The sequence below is a fragment of the Magallana gigas genome, chromosome 3 (genome assembly GCF_963853765.1).
Source record: "Magallana gigas chromosome 3, xbMagGiga1.1, whole genome shotgun sequence".
Taxonomy (NCBI): Eukaryota; Metazoa; Mollusca; class Bivalvia; order Ostreida; family Ostreidae; genus Magallana; species Magallana gigas.
This window is the reverse complement of record NC_088855.1, coordinates 40283351-40307909: the sequence shown is the minus strand read 5'-3', so window position 1 is coordinate 40307909 and position 24559 is coordinate 40283351. Positions and strand designations below refer to the sequence as shown.

The 24559-nt window shown below is 35.1% G+C and overlaps 4 protein-coding genes across 4 annotated transcripts; 1 reads left to right on the top strand and 3 right to left on the bottom strand.

The window, feature by feature from the left end:
- Nucleotides 1-1538: 1538 nt before the first annotated feature.
- On the bottom strand, nucleotides 1539-4150 carry LOC105345887 (leucine-rich repeat-containing protein 15). The gene is made up of 3 exons (XM_011454232.4): nucleotides 2998-4150; nucleotides 2677-2742; nucleotides 1539-2154 (listed from the first exon to the last, which is right to left on the bottom strand). Exons 1-3 carry the CDS (start codon nucleotides 3890-3892, stop codon nucleotides 1904-1906), a joined length of 1212 nt encoding a protein of 403 aa, XP_011452534.2. The 5' UTR covers nucleotides 3893-4150; the 3' UTR covers nucleotides 1539-1903.
- Nucleotides 4151-9434: 5284 nt separating this feature from the next.
- Nucleotides 9435-10994, bottom strand: LOC105345886 (uncharacterized). The gene is made up of 2 exons (XM_011454231.4): nucleotides 9945-10994; nucleotides 9435-9802 (listed from the first exon to the last, which is right to left on the bottom strand). Exons 1-2 carry the CDS (start codon nucleotides 10870-10872, stop codon nucleotides 9513-9515), a joined length of 1218 nt encoding a protein of 405 aa, XP_011452533.3. The 5' UTR covers nucleotides 10873-10994; the 3' UTR covers nucleotides 9435-9512.
- A 696-nt stretch (nucleotides 10995-11690) lies between these two features.
- On the top strand, nucleotides 11691-13543 carry LOC105345885 (toll-like receptor 3). Its single transcript, XM_011454230.4, has 3 exons — nucleotides 11691-12618; nucleotides 12767-12832; nucleotides 13036-13543. Exons 1-3 carry the CDS (start codon nucleotides 11745-11747, stop codon nucleotides 13311-13313), a joined length of 1218 nt encoding a protein of 405 aa, XP_011452532.3. The 5' UTR covers nucleotides 11691-11744; the 3' UTR covers nucleotides 13314-13543.
- Nucleotides 13544-14796: 1253 nt separating this feature from the next.
- Nucleotides 14797-21910, bottom strand: LOC105345884 (uncharacterized). Its single transcript, XM_066079762.1, has 5 exons — nucleotides 21871-21910; nucleotides 20218-20406; nucleotides 19957-20060; nucleotides 15982-16051; nucleotides 14797-15768 (listed from the first exon to the last, which is right to left on the bottom strand). Exons 2-5 carry the CDS (start codon nucleotides 20396-20398, stop codon nucleotides 15620-15622), a joined length of 504 nt encoding a protein of 167 aa, XP_065935834.1. The 5' UTR covers nucleotides 20399-20406; nucleotides 21871-21910; the 3' UTR covers nucleotides 14797-15619.
- Nucleotides 21911-24559: the final 2649 nt, after the last annotated feature.

Sequence of the window (24559 nt, the reverse complement as noted above, 5' to 3'; positions counted from 1 at the left end):
TATGTGTTTTTTTAGATAATTTAAATCAAATGCAATCGTTAATGGGTGTATTAAAATTTTATTTTTGTGATATGTAATGACCTGCCTTCAGGCATATACATACATGTAAATTTTAGATTGCTGAAATTTAAATTTTAAGATCCAATATCTGTTTAATTTAAATATTCATTTGCCTTAATCTTTTAAGCAGAGTTTGATATAGAAAAGACAAATATGATATAAGAAATATAATTTCAATTTACTTATTATCATAGAAAAAATAGATTAGTCGATGTCAAAAATAATATGTATTTGTTTGCTTTTGATATCAGAAAACAAATAATTGATTAAAAAAAATCCGAATTCGTTTCATCTGAAGAATACAACAACAATGCTGTGATTTCTAATAAGGATTTCCATTATGGTACACTACGATAACTTCTTTTCAATAAAATTGCAGTTGTCTATATACAATAGCTTATCATATAAACAATGAAATAATTTCTATTAGCAAGCATTTGCAAAAAAAAACAAAAACAAACAAACAAACAAAAACAAAACAAACAAACAAAAACAAAAAAACACGCACAACCTGCTTTGGGTTATGTATAAATTTTCATCTGCAATAATCAATACCTTCATAATCCCTTTGAATTTTCAATTGAAAGGAAACATTTAATTGTTTGTATCAACGTTATTTGTCTTAATCAAACTATCTTTATAAAGTATAGTTATTTCGATCAGTATACGTTGTACAAAAGGACCAACTTATTCTTCTTACAAATGTAATTATACATGTATCGATCTAGATGGACTGTTTTTTCACTTGTTTCTATCTTCCGGTTGCTAATTTACTTTCTCGTTTTCAGACCATGTTTCATTTATGTCGGTTTCAGGCTTATGAACTAATTGAAGGTAAAAAAAAAAAACTTCCTATATTTCGTAACAATTCGATTAAGTATTTTTTTTTTAAAATAATGGATCGATAGCGACCAGTTGTATGACTCACGAGATTCGAAGAGCGTAGGTTTAAAATGTGTCCAAATACTACAAAGATGCATATATGCATTGCAATGTAATATTGTGCGATTATTGCGTAAAATAACATTTTTGTAAAGATTGTTTCTACTGAAAAAATTGTATTATTTATTTTACTGTGCCGTAATTCTTTTTGGAAAACTCTTCGCATTTGTGTGGTGATGAACATGAATCATCGTTATAAATATTAGCACATGAAACCTTACGTTGTTTAAATTTGAAAAACAAAGCCATATATATATATATATATATATATATATATATATATATATATATATATATATATATATATATATATATATATATATATATATATATATATATATATATATATTGCATATGTTATCTAAACCCCTATTCGCTAACTTACGGATTGTGTACTATTATGATATTAATAGACGGTGTGGACTTTATGTCTTTTGGGAAAACTCAAAATGTTGTTACTGCTATCTTGAAAACTTTGTAACGGAAAACAAATCTAAATGTATTTCTTTCTGAAAGAAACAACAAAATCAAGCATGCTTAGTTTATACAAGATTTATTCAAATAATTAACATAACAATCCAGCACACATGCATTTCATTGGCAATAGTTAACACCCTTGATACTTTATGTCAAGTAAATAATCAACATAGTGTTGCTTCATACTTTTGAGGTACTGTATCCCATTGAAAAGGGAATTACTCATACAAGGAGAAATTTATTACTGGTATTATTTCTTATTCTGATAGAACACAGTGATATTGTCCCGTAAATATTTAAGAAATTGAATTCATTTGATATCCAAATGTGTTCTCCTATGGAATATCATATTGCTAGTATCATCAGTACAAAGGGTGGTACACCATAAGTGGTGGTCACTGATGTAACACTGGAACGGTCAGCGCTACACGCCCTTGGGCGGTAGGGTGGCGGCGGGGGGCCTCTGCTTGCTGACCGTCTGGGTGTTCAGTATTTGCTGGATTTTGGACCATTTCTCCGTCTGCTTGGCTCGGAGTTTGTCATGTTGTGACATCAGTTTCCTCCGGGTGTGGATGAGGAGAACAAGAGTCACAATGGTGAGGATTATAGCGAGGATAAGTAAGAAGACAAAGACGATCTTATACCATTGGGTACACCTGCCTTGGATTTTGATGCCTGCAAAGAGATTGTACGCTTCACATAGTAAATCATGATCCAGGTAATAGGTGTGTTACAATATGTACATCATCCATTCTTTGCTTATCAACTGACTTGCAATTACCAACACGTACGAACCAATTGCCATTTCCACTCTTTGTCTGACCCCTCCACTGAGAAAAATGATGTTGTGTGCCTATCAGGCTAACCAAACAAAACTTACATGTACATAAAAACTAATATAGAGATACCGTGACTTTACGATACGTTTTAAGACAAAACAAGTTATTTTTGAGAGCGAAGGAGTTAACGGGCCCAATTGCCCATTCCACTCTTTGTCTGACCCCTTCACTGACAAAAATGATGTCGTGTGCCTATCAGGCTAACCAAAAGAAAGCTTACAAAAACTAATATAGAGATAACGTGAATGTACGAGCCGTTTTCATGCCAATATATTTATGGTAATGGGGGAGTTAACGGACCCGTTATATAAAGGATACCCAGTTTATAAGGTTAGGATAGTGCTTTTCGCTGTCTTACCTGGGACACCATCGCAGATATCATAGGTCACACAATTTTCATAGTAGTACTTCTGGGCGTTTTTAACTGTAACAAATAGAAAGTCACTTTGAAGGTTATCACAAAAATGACATAAATTATATAAAACGCCCTTTATATTGCGATTACGTATCTTATATTGAGGAATGTATTTTTAAAACTTTAATTGCATTCTTATGACAAAGCTTTTATACCTTGAATTTTCAGTTTATGATAAGGCTGGTGTATATGGTTTCATTCTAAGCTATTAAATATGCAGTATATTTTTCCTAGACAGATTCTTTGGTTGTCGCCATTTCTTACCATTAGTACTCAAAGAACAGACCGCTCCCTCGCCAAGAGTGATGTTGTGGTCGACGAAATGTTTGACGAACCAGACGTTATCACAAGAACACGTCAGACTCAGGTCGTTCAGTTCCACGTACTCCAACGCGTCTAATCCGGAAAACAGGTTGTTAGGAATGACGGTGATGGGGTTGTCCCGGATGATGAGTCTTCGAAGTTGGGTGTTCTGGGAAAATGTCGACAATTCCAGTGAGGTTAGCCCATTATTTTCGAGAATAATCGTGTTTACCGTGGTCAGAGGGTAGAAAAAGCCGGTCGTAAAGGTTCCTCCCGTTATGGCAACATTTGTAAAATTTAGGATTCCGCTAGACTCAGACAAAGTTGAAGAGATGCTAATGTTGAAATTAGCCATGCTGTCTGCAGCGGTTGCAGCAATGGACCCTCCCTCAATAACAAGGATGTGTAAGTTCTGAAGATCGGAAAAGACAAATTCCGGTAGGCCGTTTGTGAGCCTGCAATCTTTGATATACAGTTCCTCCAGGTAGGACATTTGGGAGAACGTCCCCAGGGATATAAGGGCCTGACCCGAGGGGTTACCCGAGGAACATCTGAGCTCCAGGTACGACGTGAAGTCTTTGTCATGGCTTCCTGTGGCGTAACTCCCGAATCCGTTGAAAGTCTTCGTTGGGCTCGAGACTGGTAGATTCCCGTTGATGTTCCGTATTTTAAGACGCTGGGGGATCGGGCTGGTGAAGGTACTGTAGGTAGCAGGGAGTGTCATCACCGTGAAGTCACAGGTATACAAACCACGTGACCCAGTGTCCGTACTGTAGGTACATCCTGTGGGGGCCGCCGACTTGACTGGCCATAAATAGAGTGTCAGCCAACAAATCAAATACACCAAACTCTTCATGATGGACGGAAATTACTGGAAGATTCACATCTTACATTTTCACACACTGGGTCGATTCCAGTTTTATTTCTTTCTTTAACAAAGCTGACCCCAGCAGGCGAATATCAACATTTAATTTCTTTCCTTTTTTCGATAATAATGTAATCCACTTCTAGCCAGATTAACCATTTCTCTAGAGTGTCTATGTATGTCGTAGAACTTTTCACTTTCAGGTTAATCGGAGATTAACAGCTTTTACTCTATGAAATCAAAGAACATTAACAGGTAGTTCATGGTATCATAATTAATATATTTATATGTTTTTCATGTCTCGAATTTTCAAATTAGTTCGTCGATATTTACTCTAGTACGAAACTAGAAAATGTACACTAGTGCCCGAGAATAAAAAAAAATTGGCATTTTGTTTCTAATTTTACTTTCTTCTACATTAACAAGCTTTAACATTTATAATGAAGTAAAACGACAACATTTGTATTAAGATACTCGGCGACCAATTTTAGGGAATTCTAGAAATGCTTACCATGGATTTGAACCAAGTATTTGAATAAAGTATAAGAAAGAAGTTTACTTAACGCAGTTTTGACAAACCCGTCAACTATGGATGGACACATTCAATATGTACATACAAACAAACATACACAGTAGTTACTCATATAATATAATGCAAGAAAAAAGGTTCAGAAATTCATTCGCAGTTGTTAAATTTCGTCTTTGGAAAAAATTTAAGGGGCTTAATTCGGGCGGCCGGTGTCGTATAATTTAAGGTCCGCCCCGTAAAATGGTCCGGCCGGACCTTTAATGTTAACATTTAAGGTCCGGCTTTCCCCTATAAGAAAAGGTCCTACCCGTAGTCATGCACTTGTTAAAATTTCTCTTAAAGTAATTGTTCTTTTTGCTCGTGTACTTGTATTTAAAATATGTCTTTGTTTACATAATCCAGTCGGCCTTTTGCGTATTACTTTGTGGAATATCAAATATTCATAGCGGATTAGATTTTGACCAATTGTTTAAGAATCTGAAAAAAAGAAAAGCAAGAGTATTATGACAATAATTTAGTCCTTTTGTTTTTAAATCTCTTCCGGTGTATATGTATTAGCAGAGGGTTTCATGACAGGTAAACACAGGTAAAAGAAGCCCTTCAGACATTCACACCTGTGTTAATCAGAATACACCCCTTAACTGAGAGAGAAAAAATGTCTCCGCTGTAGTGCTCTGCGCAACTAAGATTGGCTTTATAGCTTTTGCTTTGTTTAATTTTCAGTAGATCAGAAACTTATGATAATAAACTAATAACTTATACGTCTCTAGGTAGATTTATCACAAGTTTAAGATAATTATTAAAAGGTCGCAGATGTGGATTACCGCAACAGAGGGTATACGTTGACAATATAGTGTATACATGTACGTACTGTGGTACAGTATTCGATCACCTCATTATTTTAAAAGACTTATTCCCTCTTTACAATATTTTTATATGTATATAATGATGCATACATGCAATTAAGCAAGGATTTGGAAACAAATAAACATTAGTCTTATTATAAGTAAATCCGTTTCCATCGATATTGTTTAAATTCTATATCACAAAGCGCTTTAATGCAGAAATATATTTGTAAACTGCCTAAAAAAAATATTTGTATCTCCATGGAGTAAAATATTGACGTCCTTATCAAATGGATAGTGTCCAGAGTAGCAATCTTGCATTGGTATAGATTAATAACTCTCTCTCTGTTGCGGGCTGGCCGACAGGCTTCAAAACACCTCCAGAATTTATAAAATAAAACACCAAAAGTAACGTTTTCACAATTTATATAACACGCAATTTGAAACAAATTCATGGGCTGATAGTCGTCGTCAGGACACTGGTACACTGAACTTCACAGGTCACTCCATTCCTGTACACAAACACTACTCAGTATTCGATATTCGGGACCTGCGTACACAGAACATACACATTAAGTTACACATACACATAAAGTTCCATACAAGTAATGACCCACATGACCCACCGTACATAACAGCGAGACAACGTGGTACACGTGGCAGCGCTGCATTACATTTACTTGCATTTCACGATACATAATGATAAACCAAATTACTTTACACGTAACTTAAAATACTGTAACGACATTTACTTGCCAATTACACTGTTAGAGTCACTAAACACGACATATACATTATTACTCAAAATACGGCAGCCTTATGAATATGCTCTACTCACGACAATAGATAACTAAAGAAATACTAGTAATGAACTATATAACGAACATAACAAACGAATAACTTACGAAAGGGACATTCAAACAATACAAATTACAAATAAAACACATTGAAACAACAAAGTTATCCCAGGACCATTTAATAAACAAATACAAAGAGAATTGAATAAGTAAAATGGTTTACTCAGCCATAAGCCGTGTCTGTATTACAAAATTAGAGAATTGAACTAACGAAACTGATAATATCAGGAAGAACGTGCAGGTGATTTTACCCGGTCCAAAGAGAGCCAAAAACCTAAACTCAGGTGGATATATACAGGTATCGAGGGGTACCAGAAAGGGTTATAGAATAAGAGGTCCAGTACAGGATAACTAAAAATAGAAGACAAATTAAAACAGCATCGTAAATGTAACACACTCTCTCTCTCTCTCTCTCTCTCTCTCTCTCTCTCTCTGACTTCCATGTTGGTGAAGTGTCTAGTTACATATCCTTCGATACATCAATGGTATCATTGGTATATAGGAAAATGCTTAATCAACTCTAATTTAATGATGATCTTTTGTTTCAGTGGGTAGGACCCAATAATAAAGTTAAAGAATGGTCCGCCACGTTGAAATACTGAATGCAGATAATTAATATTCATATGATAAATATCCGTATAAATACTTGTTTTGATTTATCCCTATAATCTTTTAATTTAGGGCTAGGGCCTAATATTGTGGCACAGAAAAGGTCCACTTGTTGAAATACCCAATGCGGAAATTAACATTCATATTGATACTTGCTTTGATTGACCCCGATGTTCTTTTAATTTAGGGATAGGACCTAGATGTAATATTATGGCTCGTTTAGAAAAGGTCCGCCCAATTGAAATACTGTTTGCAAAAAATTAACTGTATTTTGACCCGATGACCTTTCATTTTAGAGGTAGGACCCAATATTATAGTTCAAGAAAAGGTCCGCCTCGTTAAAAGAACTGCATAGTCATGCATGAATGTACATGTAGTGAGTTTGTTATAGATTTTAATTGTGATATTTTTCAGTTGAACTACGTAATGTTGGAGTAGACATGAAACTGACTTCAGTGAAGGTTTTATTTTTTTAAATGTACTCAGAATTGTTACACATTAACTGTAATAATATTTATATAAATAATTTTCATCGTAAAATATTTCAATTAAAGGGGCGAGACCCGATACATGTACATATATCAGTATATATATTATGTACATGCATTGTGTCCTTAAAAATTAGTGTAATGTTAAGTAAGAGAAGTAGTAAAACATATCTAAATTGAGTTTTATCCTACGACTTTTAAAAATGTGACAAACGCATGAAATTCGTGCAAACGATTGTCCGTTTTGTTGAAATAATCTTAAAATATTAAGGTCGGTTTGTCCTTTATGTCTGACGATATCGATTTTCATCTAATGGCAATAAAAAATGTGATGGAAAAATAATGAATGCTATATGTGGGGGTAGCAGGCAGGAATCTAGAGTAACATTTTGCCGGAGTGTGAACATTTGGCTTTTTCACACAAATATTTTCCACAGGTGCACGAGGACAACCCCCCCCCCCCCGGTCTAAACCTTTGGTGAAGTTGACTTTTTTTGGATAAAAATTCTTTTAATTAAAGTCATGTACACAACATGTTCCATTTTAAATATCTAAAAATTAACGGAAAATAAACGATTAATGTACCCCCACCCCACCATTGCATATGAAAATGAAAAGAAGATCTTTTATATGCAGGTTGGGGTTGTTTTAAATAAATCGGAGCATCTTGTGTACATGACTTTAATGGAATTTCTACCAAAACAGTGTCAACTACCCCAGGGGTCTAAATTCAAGGGGGGGGGGGTCCTGTCCTCAAGCACCTGTGTTATTTTTTTTCTAAGAAGAAAATCGGATCCCTTTAATTTTTTTGTCAGAAGCAAAATGCATATACAGCCGAAGGAATATGGCTTTTTACTAATCTTAAATGTATGTTTTTAATTTCTTATAAACAAATCCATTCCTTTGGATACTCCCCTTCCTTGATTTATATAGTCCGATCCAAATATAAAGTTTCAAATAGAAAGAGGGATTGAAGAACTGAATAATTTATAATAATTAGCATAACTTTCACTTAATAATATGCCCTAGTCACAGGGGCGTCGTATCTCTCTCTCTCTCTCTATATAAATGTATTATTTATATATATATCATAGAGAGAAGAGTGGATACGATGCCCCTGTGCCCTAGAGCAAATAAAAAGTAGCAATGATATCGCTTGCATGTATTGTTGTAATTGAAAAGGGTAACGTTTTTAAGCGTGTATCGTATTGGAAAGATGTGCAAAAAGAGGACTTAAGAAATGTCCATTGTTTACATGATTATTTCAAACAGTCAAACACCTGAAGGTGTGAACCCCTCACACCTGCAGGGTGGTGTGTGTATACAACACCTGGTTCAAGCCATTGTTTAATTAATGACACCAATCAGTTTCATTTCCTGTTTATATAAGATAGACCGGCAAAACTAAAGTTGAAATGAGAATCCAGTTTTAAACAGTAATAATTTTTGTGATTTATTTGTGTTCACCAAGCTACATGTATAAGTATTTTCATTACAACTCTGTGCTGGATATTTACTGACTCACCTCGGGTAGGCACTCCTTTATAAGAACTACAAAATGATACCACTTACTAAGTATTTTATTGTAACAAATTAGTCGAAATTGAAAAAATATAAATGAAGAAATATACCCCGGACCTTTAATGTTAGGCGGACCATTTCTTATACGGGCCGGACCCTTTTAGAGCAAAGGCGGACCCTAAATGTTAACATTAAGGGTCCGCCCCGGACCATTTTACGGGGCGGACCTTAAATTATACGACACCGGCCGCCGCTTTTATAACTAGTATTTTGGAAACTCACGCCAACACCATCCCCCACCCCTCTTCCTTTCAAATCATTTACCTACGAAAGACAACTCTCCATGAACAATTTTTATAAATGTCTGCTTCGTACATACATTTTAAAGATACTTTAAAATTTTGAAAATAAGATATTAAAGGAGAAAAACGAATATCAACAACTCTAAAGAAACAGCGTTATAATAACAACTCAGAGGTTTGCATGCGATAAAGTTATTTTGATGAAAACATGGCATTCTTAAATAATATATAAATTCTTTTGAATTTTACCTAAATATTCTAAACAAATCGGCCTTGTGCTTAGTTGTCTATCCCTGTTTTAAAAATTTACCCAAGTTTACAATACGAGTCGGTATATACTCTTATTACTTATTGAAAGAAAACCAGAAGATCTTTTTTCAATTTTTTATTAACCAAGATTTGCACAGACTTATTAGATAGTGTATGGTTAAAAACGATGAGTATAATCAACAGCCAACAATCAAAGTGCTTTTTTGACCTCGGTGCCATCTCCGTCTTCCGTGATGGCCCAGGAGAAGTTGCCTTTGGGTGGCGCCTTCTGCCCTCCTCCTCCGCCTCGTTTTAGTGCCTCTAGAACTCGAATGGCCTTTTCTCTCTTTCTGATTTCGATCTCTTTCTCATTCTTGTACATGTCGCGACGATAAATAACAACCACAACGAAAGCTACCCAGGACAATGCAAAGGAAGCGGAAGTGAAGCAGTAATTCAGAATCTGGTACCATTCAAAGCAGTCAATTCCAATGGCAATGCCTAAAAAAACATCAACATAATAGAAATGAAAAGACATTGTAGTTTAAAAATAAAAACATGGAAAAAATATTACGATACAACATGTTTTTCTTACTATTATAAGGTGCAGGTAGAATTATAATGATGTGGGTCAAGATCTCACCTGGTATGCTATTGCAGTTATCTTTACCCCGGCATTTCTCTCCGAAGTATTGGTACACCCGCTCCCCACCACTGCAGAGAAATGTACCCTTGATGTGCATTGAGAAAGCAGAGAAATGATCCAGGAACCATAGGTTGTCACAGGTGGAGCAATCAAAAGAAATCCCATCCACGTTGACTTCCGTCAGAGACGTCATGTTCTTCAGAAATGAACTTGAAATCGTTGTGAAATTGTTGTTCGCCAAGTTGAGTCGTCTGATTTTATTGTTGTACAAAAACATATTGGGATCGATTGCATTAAGTCCGCACCCACTGATATCCACGGCGGACAGATCGGAAAGGGAGTCAAAAAACCCTACCGAGAAATTGGAGCCCACATTGGCGTTTTTGATTGTTAGTTTCCCCTGTGGAGTTGGTAATCCAGAGATCTTGGTGATGTTCAATCCAGAAAACGTATCCGATTGTGTGGATGCAATAATACCTCCCTCTATGGTCAAAGAATCCAGTTCCACGAACGTAGAAAACGCGCTGCTTGGGAGACCGCTCGTGAAATTGCAACCAGTCATCTTGAACTCGTTGATGTAGTTCATGTCTGTGAACATCGTGCTGGATATTTGTAGAGATCCTCCAGTTTTACAAGCAATTTCCAAGTAGTTGGTATAATCTGCATTTACTGCGGAGTAGTTGAAGGCGCTGAATCCGCTGACGAGCTGGGTTGCCGAAAGATCTCCAGTGACGTCATAAATAACCAAACGCTGCGGTTCGGGGTTGCTGAAATTAATATACGGAAGTGGAAGAGTGATGGAGGCGAAGTCGCACGTGTACAGTCCCATAGAAGAGGACGAGTCATAATTACATCCACTGGGATAAATAGCAGCCGAAACTATCCCAATGGAAAATCCCAGTAAACCAAATAACAGAGTAAACATTTTGATGATAATTTTTCAACTTTTTGTTTCCAAATGCAGAACGGTTGGCTCACATCTTCGTATGGTCTTTTTAACTTTTAGATTCTCTCATTGTCAGGTGTATAAATATGTTTTAAATTCTCTTTTAAATTAGGATATGAGCTGTACGTCGAATATTTATTCAAAGAATTAGAACTAGGTATGTTAAGAAAATGTGTAAATACAATAAGAAGTTAGGCTGAATGTGTCAATGTAGGTTATGTTTAACTTAACGATATGTCTCCTTGTGAACATTGATAACACTTGTTATATTTATTGAGTTGTTTCTCAACATACATGGCATTTCTGGTCTACAGAATCATACAACTTGATTTAAAAAACCCTGAATCAATGTAAAAGTTAAAAAATTAATAAGGCAACTTTGAATATTTTAAGGGCCTAGCTGTTTCCAGAAATCTTAATAATAATCTTTTGTTTTTTGATTAAAATCTTCTGTCTAATAATAGAGATGTATTACGTAGGAAAATGTTTATTATGCACAAAATTATTGAATTAGTGACTACAAATATCTACAATAACCTATAATTTAAAGAAAATTAAAACAACGTGAGTGCAAAATGTCGCACCTACACAATTATAGTATTTTAAGCCTAATGTCAGGAAGGAGTATCTCTTATACAAACATCTCTCAATAAAGAGCTTTCGAACTAATACGTCGTGTAAATACTCATATAAAGAAACGTTTATTAAAATGTTAAAGATCGACCAACTTCTCAGAAAAACACTAGTTTAAACGGGAGTGTTAAGTCCGATGTCATAAGCTAAAATTAAAACCACGTTTGAAGTTATGTAGAACTGTAAATTCTTACCTTGCTACACTTCACCAAAAGACAATGGATTTCCGAGTGGTTTGTCTCCTGGCCTCCCTCGTGGTTTGTGATGGAGCTACTTTCCCATCTGGCTGTACCTATCAGGAATACACCAAACCAATCGGGGTCTACACCTGTGACTTTACCAACGCCTCATTTCCCGTGGCACTGTCATCTTTCTCCAGTCCTAACCCACAGAGATTGAAAATTACGTTTTTCAACGGTAATTTGGTCAGTTCCAGCGTGTTCTCTGGTTTCAATGCGTACGATGTATCAACGTTTGATACCAACTACCGGGCTTCTCTTGAAATCTCGTGCGCCACCTCCGGAACACTTGGTCTCTCCACAACCTCTTTCACCGACATGACCTATATCCAGGAATTAAGGATAACCGGTTGCAACTTGGACAGCGGAATTCCAGCTAACGTTTTCTCCGGAATGCAACTGGACTATCTGGAAATCGACAAAGGAATCATCGCCTCAACGGATTCTGCCAGTCTCACAGGTTTAACCATTGCGAAGATCTCTACCGTCCCGAACCCAATTGGAGGATTCACGATACGCAACGCCCAGCTGACGGCGGGGGAGCTGGCCGCTAACTTCTTCTCCCCGTTGACTTCCGCCGTCTCGATAACCGTGGATAATGCTAACTTGATCAACTTAACCAGTGGGATGTTCTCCTCCAACACAGCCTTACAGACCATCAACCTGTCTAGGAACAAATTCACCAAGGTCTCCTATAACCTCTTCAGTGGGTTGAAATCTCTGACCTCCATCAACATGTCGTACATTGACTGGGACTGCACATGTACGGATCTAGGATTCCAGCATTCTCTTTCTTCAAATTATATCAATTTGCATGGAAATATCCAATGTATGACACCGACAAGCTATCAATGTAAGTAAATACATGGATATCGAAATAACTCATATATACATGTATGATACTATTTAAGAAAAGGCTTAGAGATATAAGACATTTGTTATTTTTGCGAATATGAAAAGTTGATTTGTATGTTAAAAATATGTATTAACATTTATTTTAGATATGAAATGGACCCAGTTTTATTTCAATGAGTGTGAAAATAAAGATTACTGCTTCGGAGTCCCAGGTAACATATGTAATCATTATTGTGACATTAACATATCAAAGCAATCAATGCGTGTAAGCTAAATTGGTCTTTATACTTGTTGATTTGATGTCTTGTAAAAAAAAGTTATGGTAATAGCTCATCATTATGAAACTATAATATCACGACTTCTTCGAATCATAAGAATCTTTATGGACGTTAAATAATGATCTGTTTTATTTCAGGTTCTGTATCCGGCGTCTTCTGTTACCAGTGGCACCAGATTTTATTCTACTTCCTGTTGATGATCGCATTCGTCGCGTCTGCAATATCAGTCTTCATTGTGATCAATGTCAGACGCAAAATGATGCAAATTATTCGTGAAATTGAAGCCAAGAAGAGAAAGGCCTTCATGAAGGTTAAGGAAGCGCTTGTTCGGGGGAGAGACGGACAGCATGCTCCGGCTGCGACGGCCATGATGGGCATGAAGGAGCGGAAGTGGATCGAGACTACAGTACCATAATAGAAGAGTCGATAAGGAGCCTATAGAGACGGATTTAAGACCTTACAGGCATAACATTCCTGCAACGGTGCCAAAGTATTTCAAATATCTTACAAAAGTAGCTGCTACGTTAAAAAATTGATGTTTTCTAATATTATGCTTGCTTATTTTTGTACATTTCTGTGATAACTGCTTGAAAGTTTATTTATTAATTTTATTTGATGCTTTGTTACGAATAAACGTGAATAAAGTATCAAGGTTGTGTCATCTGTTTTAATCGTCAACGTTTGGCAATAGCAGCCACTTTTAGTATGACCACAGCAATTATGATGAGTGCCAAGAAAATGGCGGATTCCATCTAATATTTTATTTTTTACTGTAGTGTCCGTAGATTCGGGTGACTAACAAATCATAACAAGAATACACTAAAAAATTCTTTAAAAATATACAACCGAAATTCAATAATTCAATATTATACCATATATGATTTGAAATGAATATTTACATCTAATGTTTAAATTAATTATGATTACTAATGATTAAAATTATAATCATAAATCACCTTATTATCTAAATAAACTAGCCCCCCCCCCCCCCCCTCACCAAAATGTTTAAACCTCAACTCAGTCCTCAACTCAAATACTCAACTACTCAAAAAGGAAAAGTGCACAAATTTAAGGGCAAAGCTCAGACTTAATGCCGAGTATGACGAGGTAAATTTGTGACATTGGGACTCCAATCGCAACTTCTCGGACCTTTCCGGCAAGCTTGGAAAAACACCTTGAATGTATTACCTAGGCGTCCATGACAACCCCACTTTTTGTAAAACTTGATATAAATAGAAAGCGACATACAAGACTCTCTAGCCGATACTTATTTTAATGGGAAGCGACTCCATTTTGTATAAAATTTTAACATCCGGTGATGTTTAAACATTCGAGGTTTTTTTCCCGACCTTGCCGGAAAGGCCCGAGAAGTTGCGATTGATTGGGACTCGATATAACGCAATCGTACACGAACAGAACTAGACAGGTTATACTGCATGGAAACAACTACCAAGACGTAACACATCAAATGCAACATTTGGCTTTAAGGAAGATAATGCTAAAAGGACATTGGTTCATACATATCTTTATTATAACGTACTCTCTCCACGACTTTATTTTATTTGCGCCACCTTGCATATACAACATGCCTACTTTAGTAGCCAGTTTTACTAGGTGTCAGGTTATTGTTATTTTTGAGAAATAAACAATTGATGCACTTTAAATGAAAAACACTTTCAAAATAAACTAACGTTATTGTTCCTAGTGAAGCTCACAACGTAGTTGTTAAGACACTAATCTTTTCACCGTAAGTCAATAGCTAAACTTGTTGACAGTAATGACACTAAATACCGGTATATATTTGTCGAAAACACTATGTATCATTACCTTATATAAAAGATTAAATCACGAAAAATTGATTAACAACTGTTTTATTTCATATTTTTTTTTTTTACAGTTTTCTAGATTACTAGGAGAAATATAGATTATAATTTGTTTTAAAAATTGCGATATGGTTGATTTGACACAAAAAAAAAAAAAAAAAATTTAATTGCCAATACTTTTTTCATAGTACTTTATATATCAGAATCATTAAATCATCCATCAAGAACCTACAAAAAGTACAAATATATGTCAAATGTCTTTAAGTTAAAAGACCAATTTTCGCTAGCCAAGTACGTTCCTGCATTTACGAAGAACATATTGTATCGGAAACTCTTGGCTGGCGAAGATGTAAAGGTTCATGTATCACATAAGCATAAGGAAATCATAGTTTGTACACAGTACTCAAATAAAATATTTTTTTTAAAAATGTTATGAGAAAACAATAACCAAAAATCTAAAACTGATAAAACACGAAATTTTGAATTTCAGTTTATGTAGAACATATAGTTTGGTGCTTGGAAACACCAGTTATAGAACCATTTTAACAAGGCCTTGGACTTTCCGTAGGACGTAGCTATCATTTCTTGCGTCAAAACATGTTAAAAATGACGCTGGGTTCAAATGAAATATGCACCGATTGCGTAGTCTTAGCTCAAAAGCCAGACAAATCGTGTTGATTTCAATGAGCTTTCACCGAGTGGGCAGCAATGAAATAGACAGGCATACGTCACATTGCTGTTTGACACAACTACCCAAAGTCCAAACTCCTGTTATAATGGTTCTAATTTAAGAGTCTTTGGTTCTGTACTGATAAATATAACCAGCGATTGAATTATAAATACATATAATTAAATATAGAATATTAACTCGTAAAAACATTGTCATAGATTGTCATGGTTAAGTGACGTCATTGCCATTCATGAAACACGTGCACTGGCAACACATTCTCATTAAAAGTCTCTGTAAAAAACGTAGATACCTCCTTTTTGGCATATTGGCATGCTCTGCTAGCAGGGGATTTCCCTCGTTTAATTCGGAGGCCCGATCTAGAACACAGTTAAATTTAATGCAATATGAAGACATGAAGTTGACTAATGGTAATATCAGTAAGGTATAGAAAATGCAATACGAGTTAAAGAACCTGAGAGAGAGAGAGAGAGAGAGAGAGAGAGAGAGAGAGAGAGAGAGAGAGAGAGAGAGAGAGAGAGAAGTGACTAAAAAGAATGTTTTGAAAGAGTTTTGCTTTCCTTGCCACATACAATGCCTTGCGGGACAATTTTCATCTTGGTGCCTTTGCTCCATTTCAGATTGTGCTTGACGTGTCTTGCCCTGAAGAAAAGTTATGATTATTAAAAGTTTGATTCTTCAGTAGCCTTTCAATGACACGTGTAAAAGATATATTGACATCGAATATTTTACGTATATCTTTTTTCATCAGTTCTGTTTGACATAATTATTTTTTACAAAACCATCGCCAGTGTGCATTGCAAAAATACATTTGACAGACAGAATCAGAAATGCATTTTCTGTGATACTATTAAATTGAGAAATTGCGTTGTACAAACAGCTTTAGAGTACAAGCAACATGAATTAGGCGCAGGTTTTAAACTGAAGCTCATTTATCATTATTAGTCACGTGACTACCGTGCTGGACCAATGCCTCACTCCACAGGCAAACAAAATAATAGCAATTCGGGTTTTTTCCATTGTGGGATTATTTAATCAACGTTGACTTCGATGAATTTCACTTTTACAGTAAATTTGATAGTTTTATCGGCGACACAGATCCCTAGTGTCGCAAATTCTGCTCAAGCCGACTTTATCAACTTTATAAAAAAATTCGATGTTCAAAAAGAAATTTTTTTCATGATTCATCGAGTCAATTATTGTATTTTTTTATTCTTCTAAGATGAAAAAAAAGACACAGTGAATATCTAGTTACCAAGGCAACCGTCTCAGACATAAACTTGCAATAATAACCATAAGATAGAAGTAAGAGTGTTACGTGAAAATCTAAAATTGCCGCTTATGACATTTACAAAAGGACATTTATGGAATTTTCCCCTAATATGAAATTAGATTACAATAGTAAATGAACAGAGAGATTGTCGATATTTCCCTCAAAATCAAAAGTTAATTGGATTTCCAGTATTTGATTAGGCTCTCTGTACGCTGTAGATCGACTGCTGTAACACAGGACTACAGCATTGTAGGTTTATAACAGCATCCGATTATGTTTCACCGAAAACTGTTACTGTCCTTATCATATACAAAAAATTATGTCTACAAATTATATATGGTCAGTGTCATCCAAACCTTGGTCGAAATGATATATGTGGATTATTATATATTTTTCTATTAGTACAAATATTTCCCCCTAGATTAAGACTCATTGAGGGTGATAGACATGTATTTCTGTAAAAAAAGAACGCGTTTCATGTAAAAATAAATCAATCGTTAGTTCAAACTGATTCTATAAACACTTGATAGGTTTGTTGTGGTAGAAATATATCTTTGATGGTGACAAATAAACATCATAAAATTAAGCTCCTAATGGTAATGAAAGGAAGAGATAATGGAAACTTCATCCCCAACCTGTTTCATCCCATCTCACGTTACCGAACTTGATGTCTTAAAAAGTTCAATTCACCAACTTAATGAAAAATCGTTAAACTTCTCTGGTAATGTAATCGAAATTCTCAGCAAGGCATTCCAACGTTTTGACGTAATCATTGCAAAGTCTGTGTCGTTTAGTGCCATTTTAATTTCTTTAGTGTAATTTTCTTTCAAATTGCAATTGCAATTAAAAGTCGTAACCATGGTTACAGATGATATATAGAAAACCATTTTCTCCATAGTATTAATATCTCTCTATCTTCAGTTTGTAAAATCATATATTTCTTTCATTTATGGACAATCACAAGCTTAAAGGGGCATGGTCACGATTTTGGTCAAAAATTAATTTTCCGATTTTAATATTTACAATGCTTCAGAAAGGCATTTTAATAGGCAACCTGAATTTGAGTTATAAACGAGTTACAGAGCTTGAAATTCTTCGCTATGTAAACAAAGCGTTTGTTTACATTTTGAACGTTGAAGTTAAAACTTCAGGTTTAAACCTAAAACGAATGTGTTAAACGTTAGGAATTGTTTATCTATTCCTAAAATAGATAAAAAAGATAGTCAAATAAACTGCAAAAAGATTTTTTACTGGTAAATTGAACCTATGTAAACAAAAACAGGACACGAGTCTTGTTTACATGACAACGAGTTGTGAGCCCTGTATCTTGCTTGTAACTCTACGAACGACTCACAAATTTTATTTGATTATTAGAAATGCAATTTTAAAGCATTGTAGATAATAAGAATAGAAAATAGAATTTGACCAAAATCGTGACCATGCCCCTTTAATCTTGTCTTAACTTATCACGAAAAAGTTCTATGCATTGATTATATGGCTCAGTGGTCATTGTGTTTGCCCGGTAAGATCGAATCCATGCTCTGAATACTTGATGATTTTTTGTGTCCTTGGACAAAGCACTTTGTTGCATTGTCTCAGTCTATATGATGAAAACGGAACGGACACAATCTTTTGCTGGGGTTAGCCTGCAATGGATTGAATGCATGTCCAATCCAAGAAGAGTTCAATGACTGTCAACGATTTTTACATCAGGTATATGCTTAAGCCGAATTTGCATCATGGCTTGGAATAAATTTGTTAAAAAAATAAATATCACAATTTGGTACGCATTTAAGTTACTGTATTGTATACTATAGTGGTCACTGAAAGCCTGATACATGTATTATACGATGACGTCAAGGGTGATTGAACAAATTATGTAAACTTTCTTGCACAAATCAGCAAACGGGTTGGATTGCACACAATATATAAGTGGTAGTATGAGTTTTTGTGGACTGAGCATATTACACAAAGTACATTACAAACTTTAACATTTATACAGTTTCTATGGATTATGTGAATTGTAAAACAAGTTAGATCGTTTATATTGTATCGGCCATAGGTTTTAATATCACCCATTTGTTGTGAAACCCATTGGGTTGATCACAGAATTTCAGCATGGCACATTTACAAGCAGCTTTAAATGAATGCCCATTGGATATAGTGATCTAATATATTTTAGAATACTTTCATGTTAGATACTGAAATCTGATTGGTAATAATCCGTTTTATTACCCTCAGCGTTAGCAACACATTTTGCAACGAGAAACACAACGTACATGTATTGTTGCATGCGCGTAAATTATGCGCATACCGGGTTCGCCGTAGAATTCGCGTTATTCCTAAAGAAATCGGTTCAGTTTTCTTTAAAATTAAGACATTCAGTATAATAAAATATATAGTGCCTGTTTAGGAGGGTAGCAGTTGACAGGCACTATTTATATTGTGATCTACTGTTTGAGTTGAAAAAATGTAAGTGTATACACTTAAACATGTTTTGCATCATTAAACAGATTGTTAATTATGCGTCTTTATATGTACTTCGATAATTTATTGTTTTTTAATCTTTTTTCATTTTATCCTTCATTTGATGAGCAATTTCAAAAAAAAAATTTGAATCTCTGTGGGTATTCCATCCATTATACTGAACCAAAAGGTTGCTATAATGATTAATTGTGATGTTGGAAATTGTCCTACACTTTACTGTCAAGTTACTTAGATTAATGAAAATGGGGAGAGAGAAAAAAGGCACTGATCAGGAAAAAATGAAATCTATCCATCTGTTGTTTGCACTACGACATGCAATCAAATACACAAGCTTTGTTTTAATGCATTACCATGTAATATAGCAGCAAAATAGCGAGGCATCCAATAGCCAAACAAGTATTGCCTTTTAATGTTGTCTCGGATTCTCTTTATACTACTGAATCTTGCTATCTTTAAAAAAAGATCCCTTTTCTCCGAGGCATTGGATTTAATAGCAAGCTAATATGAATGACTTAACTTGGACAGATGGTAGAATAACAAGTAGCTAAGATAAATCCGGCCATGGCAACGTTATCTATAGATTTTATTTTTTGGAACCTTACAACAACATACTGGATTAAGTCGTCTCTGGAGTAATAACTCAATAGCCATAGACGTGCCTCATACTTCATCGGAAACCTTATGGTGAAATAGAAGTTCTCGTACTTACACAGTTCTTCATAGAAGTGTCTCATAGACTCCTACTTAACTGGAAACCTTATGCTGAAATAGATGTTCTCGTACTTACGCAGTTCTCCATAGAATCATCATAGACGTGTTCCGCCGTCTCCATACTGTCCAGCTTTATCATTTCTTCTTTCAGTTCTTCATTTAGATATATCTCACATTCTCCTGTGTTTATATACATAACAAAACACTACTTAGTGTTGCACTTAAACAAGTTTTAACATCAAGCAATTCAATAAATCAATAAATCTATTCAGTCTTTAATTCAAAATATCTATAATTTTTTCCGTTGACTGATTTTTCTTCCATTTTTGCTACTCACCATTAATGCTGCTCGGGTGCTCTTTTATCAGGTATTCCTGTTTAGCACTTTTGATGACGTCACTTATGAAATCATCAATCTGCTTCGCAATTCGTTCCTCTTTGGTAGGTTCATCCCAAGATAACTTTAATTTCGCCTTGTTCTTTCGACGTACGGGTTTAGGGGATGCAACATTTGACATATTGAAACCTTAAGAAAGAAATTGATTTTAGAATTAATGTGCACTGCAATTTTAATATCCCAAGCAATCGATCATCTTTAAAAAAAAATATGAATGTTCAATATTCTGGCCTGATTATTCTTTATGATATCATAAGTTAACTGATAAGGTAATGGTTGCTGAATACAGAAATATGAATTAATAGTAACATTTGAAGTGTAGCTTTGCACATCGCGTTGTTGCTTTAACACCTTCTTTGTTAAGAAAAATGATACACCAGCCTCAGATGTAAGCAAACAAAAGATCTCAGAAAAATATCTTATTTGCTTTTTCTGTATTAGCTTTTGATCAGTGTACGGAATTTCGAAGGGCATTAACAGTCACGATATCAATTTACGTACAAGTTTCGCGTATGCGTCTGTCATTCTATCTACTAGTATAATATTATGGGTTTGCGTGCTTGCCTGTTATATATTTAATTAAATTAACAATTTCTTTTGTTTTTCTGACTTAAAAAAAATAACTTGACAAATTGTTGAATTTATTATTCATCAGACTCCAAATGCAAGAAGCGCAAACCATATCGATTACAAAAGGGAATGAAAAACATAAACTGAGCACAAAATAAGCTCGTCTAGGCAGGGCGTGAAATCGGGGAAAGACAAAACTCTGGCGTAACCATGATAACTTTCGCTCACTCTACATAAATATTGCATTCGATATAGATTTTCCATCCCAACAGCAAATGCGGCGTGAACAAGAGATCACAGAAAGTGACGTTATATTCCGGTTCGCGTTTTACGCCGATGTTGTTAATTATAAGCTTATTATTACGAGCTGTTTCTCACGCATAGACCTCGGTGCGTATTAAAATAAATGAATAGCCAGGGGACATGATATTTATCTTCAGAAAGTCAATCGGGTTAGCTTCGATTTTCTTCAATTTGAGGACTTTTTTCTCATTTTTCCATGTTTTAAAATTTTGAAAGTACTGGGTAAGTATAAATAGAAATTACTTCAAAATTCACATTCCATGAATGACCCCCCCATTTACTTCCTAGCCTGACACTAAATTTACAATACGTTTGTCAGGGAAAGTTAAGTGATCTTCAGCGATGCAATGGGTATGTGGTATATCCATCTATCTGTTTATACATCACTTTTATAGATGTTAAATAATTTAATTTGATAAAAGATAAACCTCATTTAAAAGAAACGAAGTTGCAAAGTAAAACCCAATTAAAACTAAAATTACAGATATTTCAGTCGTCACCCATTTTAATAAAAAAAATAAAAATAAAATATAAACGACCCACGAGATAAGGGAAATAAAATAACACAGTAATGTACTTGTAAATGATCAATATAATGTTAATTACGACGATGTATTTTTACTTGTGTTACTCACAACCTTTGGTAGAAAAATAACTGTTTCTCACGATAGTTCTGCAGTTGTATTTCAAATTTACAAATATTTAAAGCAATTTACTAACCTATGGTCAAGCATTCCCAGCCTATACAGCGCGAAAAGAAATGGAAACAGTAAGTTAAAGAGTCTCAGCGTTTCTATATCAAAGAGGTTTTTGTTATCAAATATCAGTCTCGTATAATTTAGAATTAGCTTTACGTAGACTCAAGTCTTACCTGAGAGGTCTTACCTTATTAAGTCTATCAGAAGTCCAGGAAAATTAATATTCCTTCATTACACTGAAAATTTCTTGGACCCCAATAGGTATGTAAATAACCAATGTATAATTAATAACCAATCGATCTCTATACTGCAATATCGACACGAGCATTCAGACGACACAGAATTTTTATAATTGCGGCGTTACGTAGCGACCGTTGTCCGTCATTACGCCCTTCGTTCGCAGGATCAACTTTCATTTCCCGCTTCAAATCATCGATATAGGAAAAAAATATGTATTTCCGAAACTTCCATTTGCAATAAAGTCACGTAAATGGTTCTTAAAAAGCCGTCGAAGCGATTAGGTGGAAATCAGTGCATTGATTGGCTCTTTGTGGAGACATCTTTCGGACGGGATTTTTGGACAATCGCAGCCTCGTTGTTCCTAATCCTATTGGCCGCGGCGCTTAATGAAGATGTAGATCGGCCAGTGATCGGAAGTGGTTGGGTAAATGAAGGTCTCAATACTACAGTGATATCCTAATTACCTATGCGCATATCTTCTTTTGATTGGTAGATATTTGTAACAACGGCAACGAAAAGAGCAAGCGAATGAAAAGAAAACGGGGGCTGCTTCTTAGAAGTTTGATATAATATTAATAATTTGACTAAATAAAATATAGTGATACAATGTATAATTTTCTTTGGTGTCGTAGGACAAACAAAGGCATTAAATATTCAAGACTACTACAACTGCGGGTTGGAAGACCTAGATCTAAAAATTGTGTTGCATCGATCTGCAGCCAGAATTATCAGTTTTTGTATACCCTCCCCCCCCCCTTTCTTTTTTTTTTTTTTTTTATAACAAAATGAAGTACACGTTTGAGCAAAAAAGAATGTTTTTACAGACGCTAAGCCTCTTGGAAATAAAAGAATAATTAATAAAAACTGTTATCGATCATTTTGGTCCCACAATTTGGTTAAATTAAAAAACAACAACATTGCATTGGAATAAATATATACATAACACCTTACAGAGAACCAAAGGTTGCTTCAAGGCCATCTGCTCTCTAGTCAGTACGGTGTAGCTGATCTAAAAGCTTTATTGGTATGGATCACAGTTTACAGGAATATCTGATCTTTGAGTTTTTATTTAGGAAAACGCTATGTCACGTTGTGAGAAACGCTCTCGTCACAGGCACCTGATGTTATGTAGGGTATAATATATATATATATATATATATATATTTGCGTGTAAGGAATTATTCGTAATATCAAGAACTTAAGTACAAGATGTAGCTTTTGACATAATCAAAGGCCTGAGCGGCAACAATGGCGTCGAGTTGAAGTTAATTTGAAGAGTAAAAACCTGAACAATTTATAACCAATGTTACCTGTAACCACTGTTACCTGTCACAAGTACAAAGTTTGTAAGTCATTCATAATAAGCATTGTAACCAATGTAACCAATGTTTCTGGTATAAATAACAAGAGGCCCATGGGCCACATCGCTCACCTGAGGAACAATAGGTATGATAAAGTCAGCTTAATGGAGTCATAATACAAACAATCTGGACAATGTACAATAATACATGTAGATCCTGTATAAATAAAATCCATTTTTCCCCCTTGGAACTCGGATAGCCCTGATTGCTGCCAATATTTACAAGAGCAGACTTTAATCACCGCTCCTGCACACGTTACGCAGGCAGGGATGACCGAACACCTACACAACTCAACAGGTACCAACATTTACGCAAGCAGGCAGGGATGACCGCACACTTACGCCAACAGCTCAACCTAACGCAAACAGGGAGTTCCACACACTTGCGCTAGAAAGGCCTGAACACCAGCAGGGATGACCATTCACTAGTGCTCCGCCGCAACCACCACCAATGCAGGTATGACTGCACACTTGTACTAAGGCGATACAGGGCAGGAATGACCGCACACTTTGTATCGAAGGTTAGAAAACACGTAGATTAGATAGAGCAGGGATGTTCACACACTCAATCTATCCATACCTGTTTAAGTTTAACCCCAAACAGTTGCTCATCTTAATGCAATAGACACTGTCCTTATATATGTGCCGGCCTTAAATAATTCATAGTATCTAAAAATTGGAAATCAAAAATAAACAAACTAATCTGGCCTAACCCAAAACTTCTTATGCAGAACAACTTATATACATTGAATATTTATTATTATATAAAAATAATCATCACAATAATTGGTTAACAGTGGATGCATTAATTAAAATAATCAAGAATCAATAAATCAAGGGCAATAACTCAATACAGTAATACAAAAAGCTGCCTGCTTCAATTTTATAGTCATATCACATGTTGAGTATTGCAGTTCTCAAAAAGATCCTTTACAATTGTTTATATATGGGATATTTAGCTACATCAAACTCTGAACCTTCTTGTGAGGCCGAAGAATTGTCCTGGAGCCAGGGTTTTTACAATTATAAAGAATCATCTTGCTGATTAGTTTCTGAGAAGAAGATTTTAAAGATTTACTCTATATATTCCTATGTAAAATTTCGACCCCCC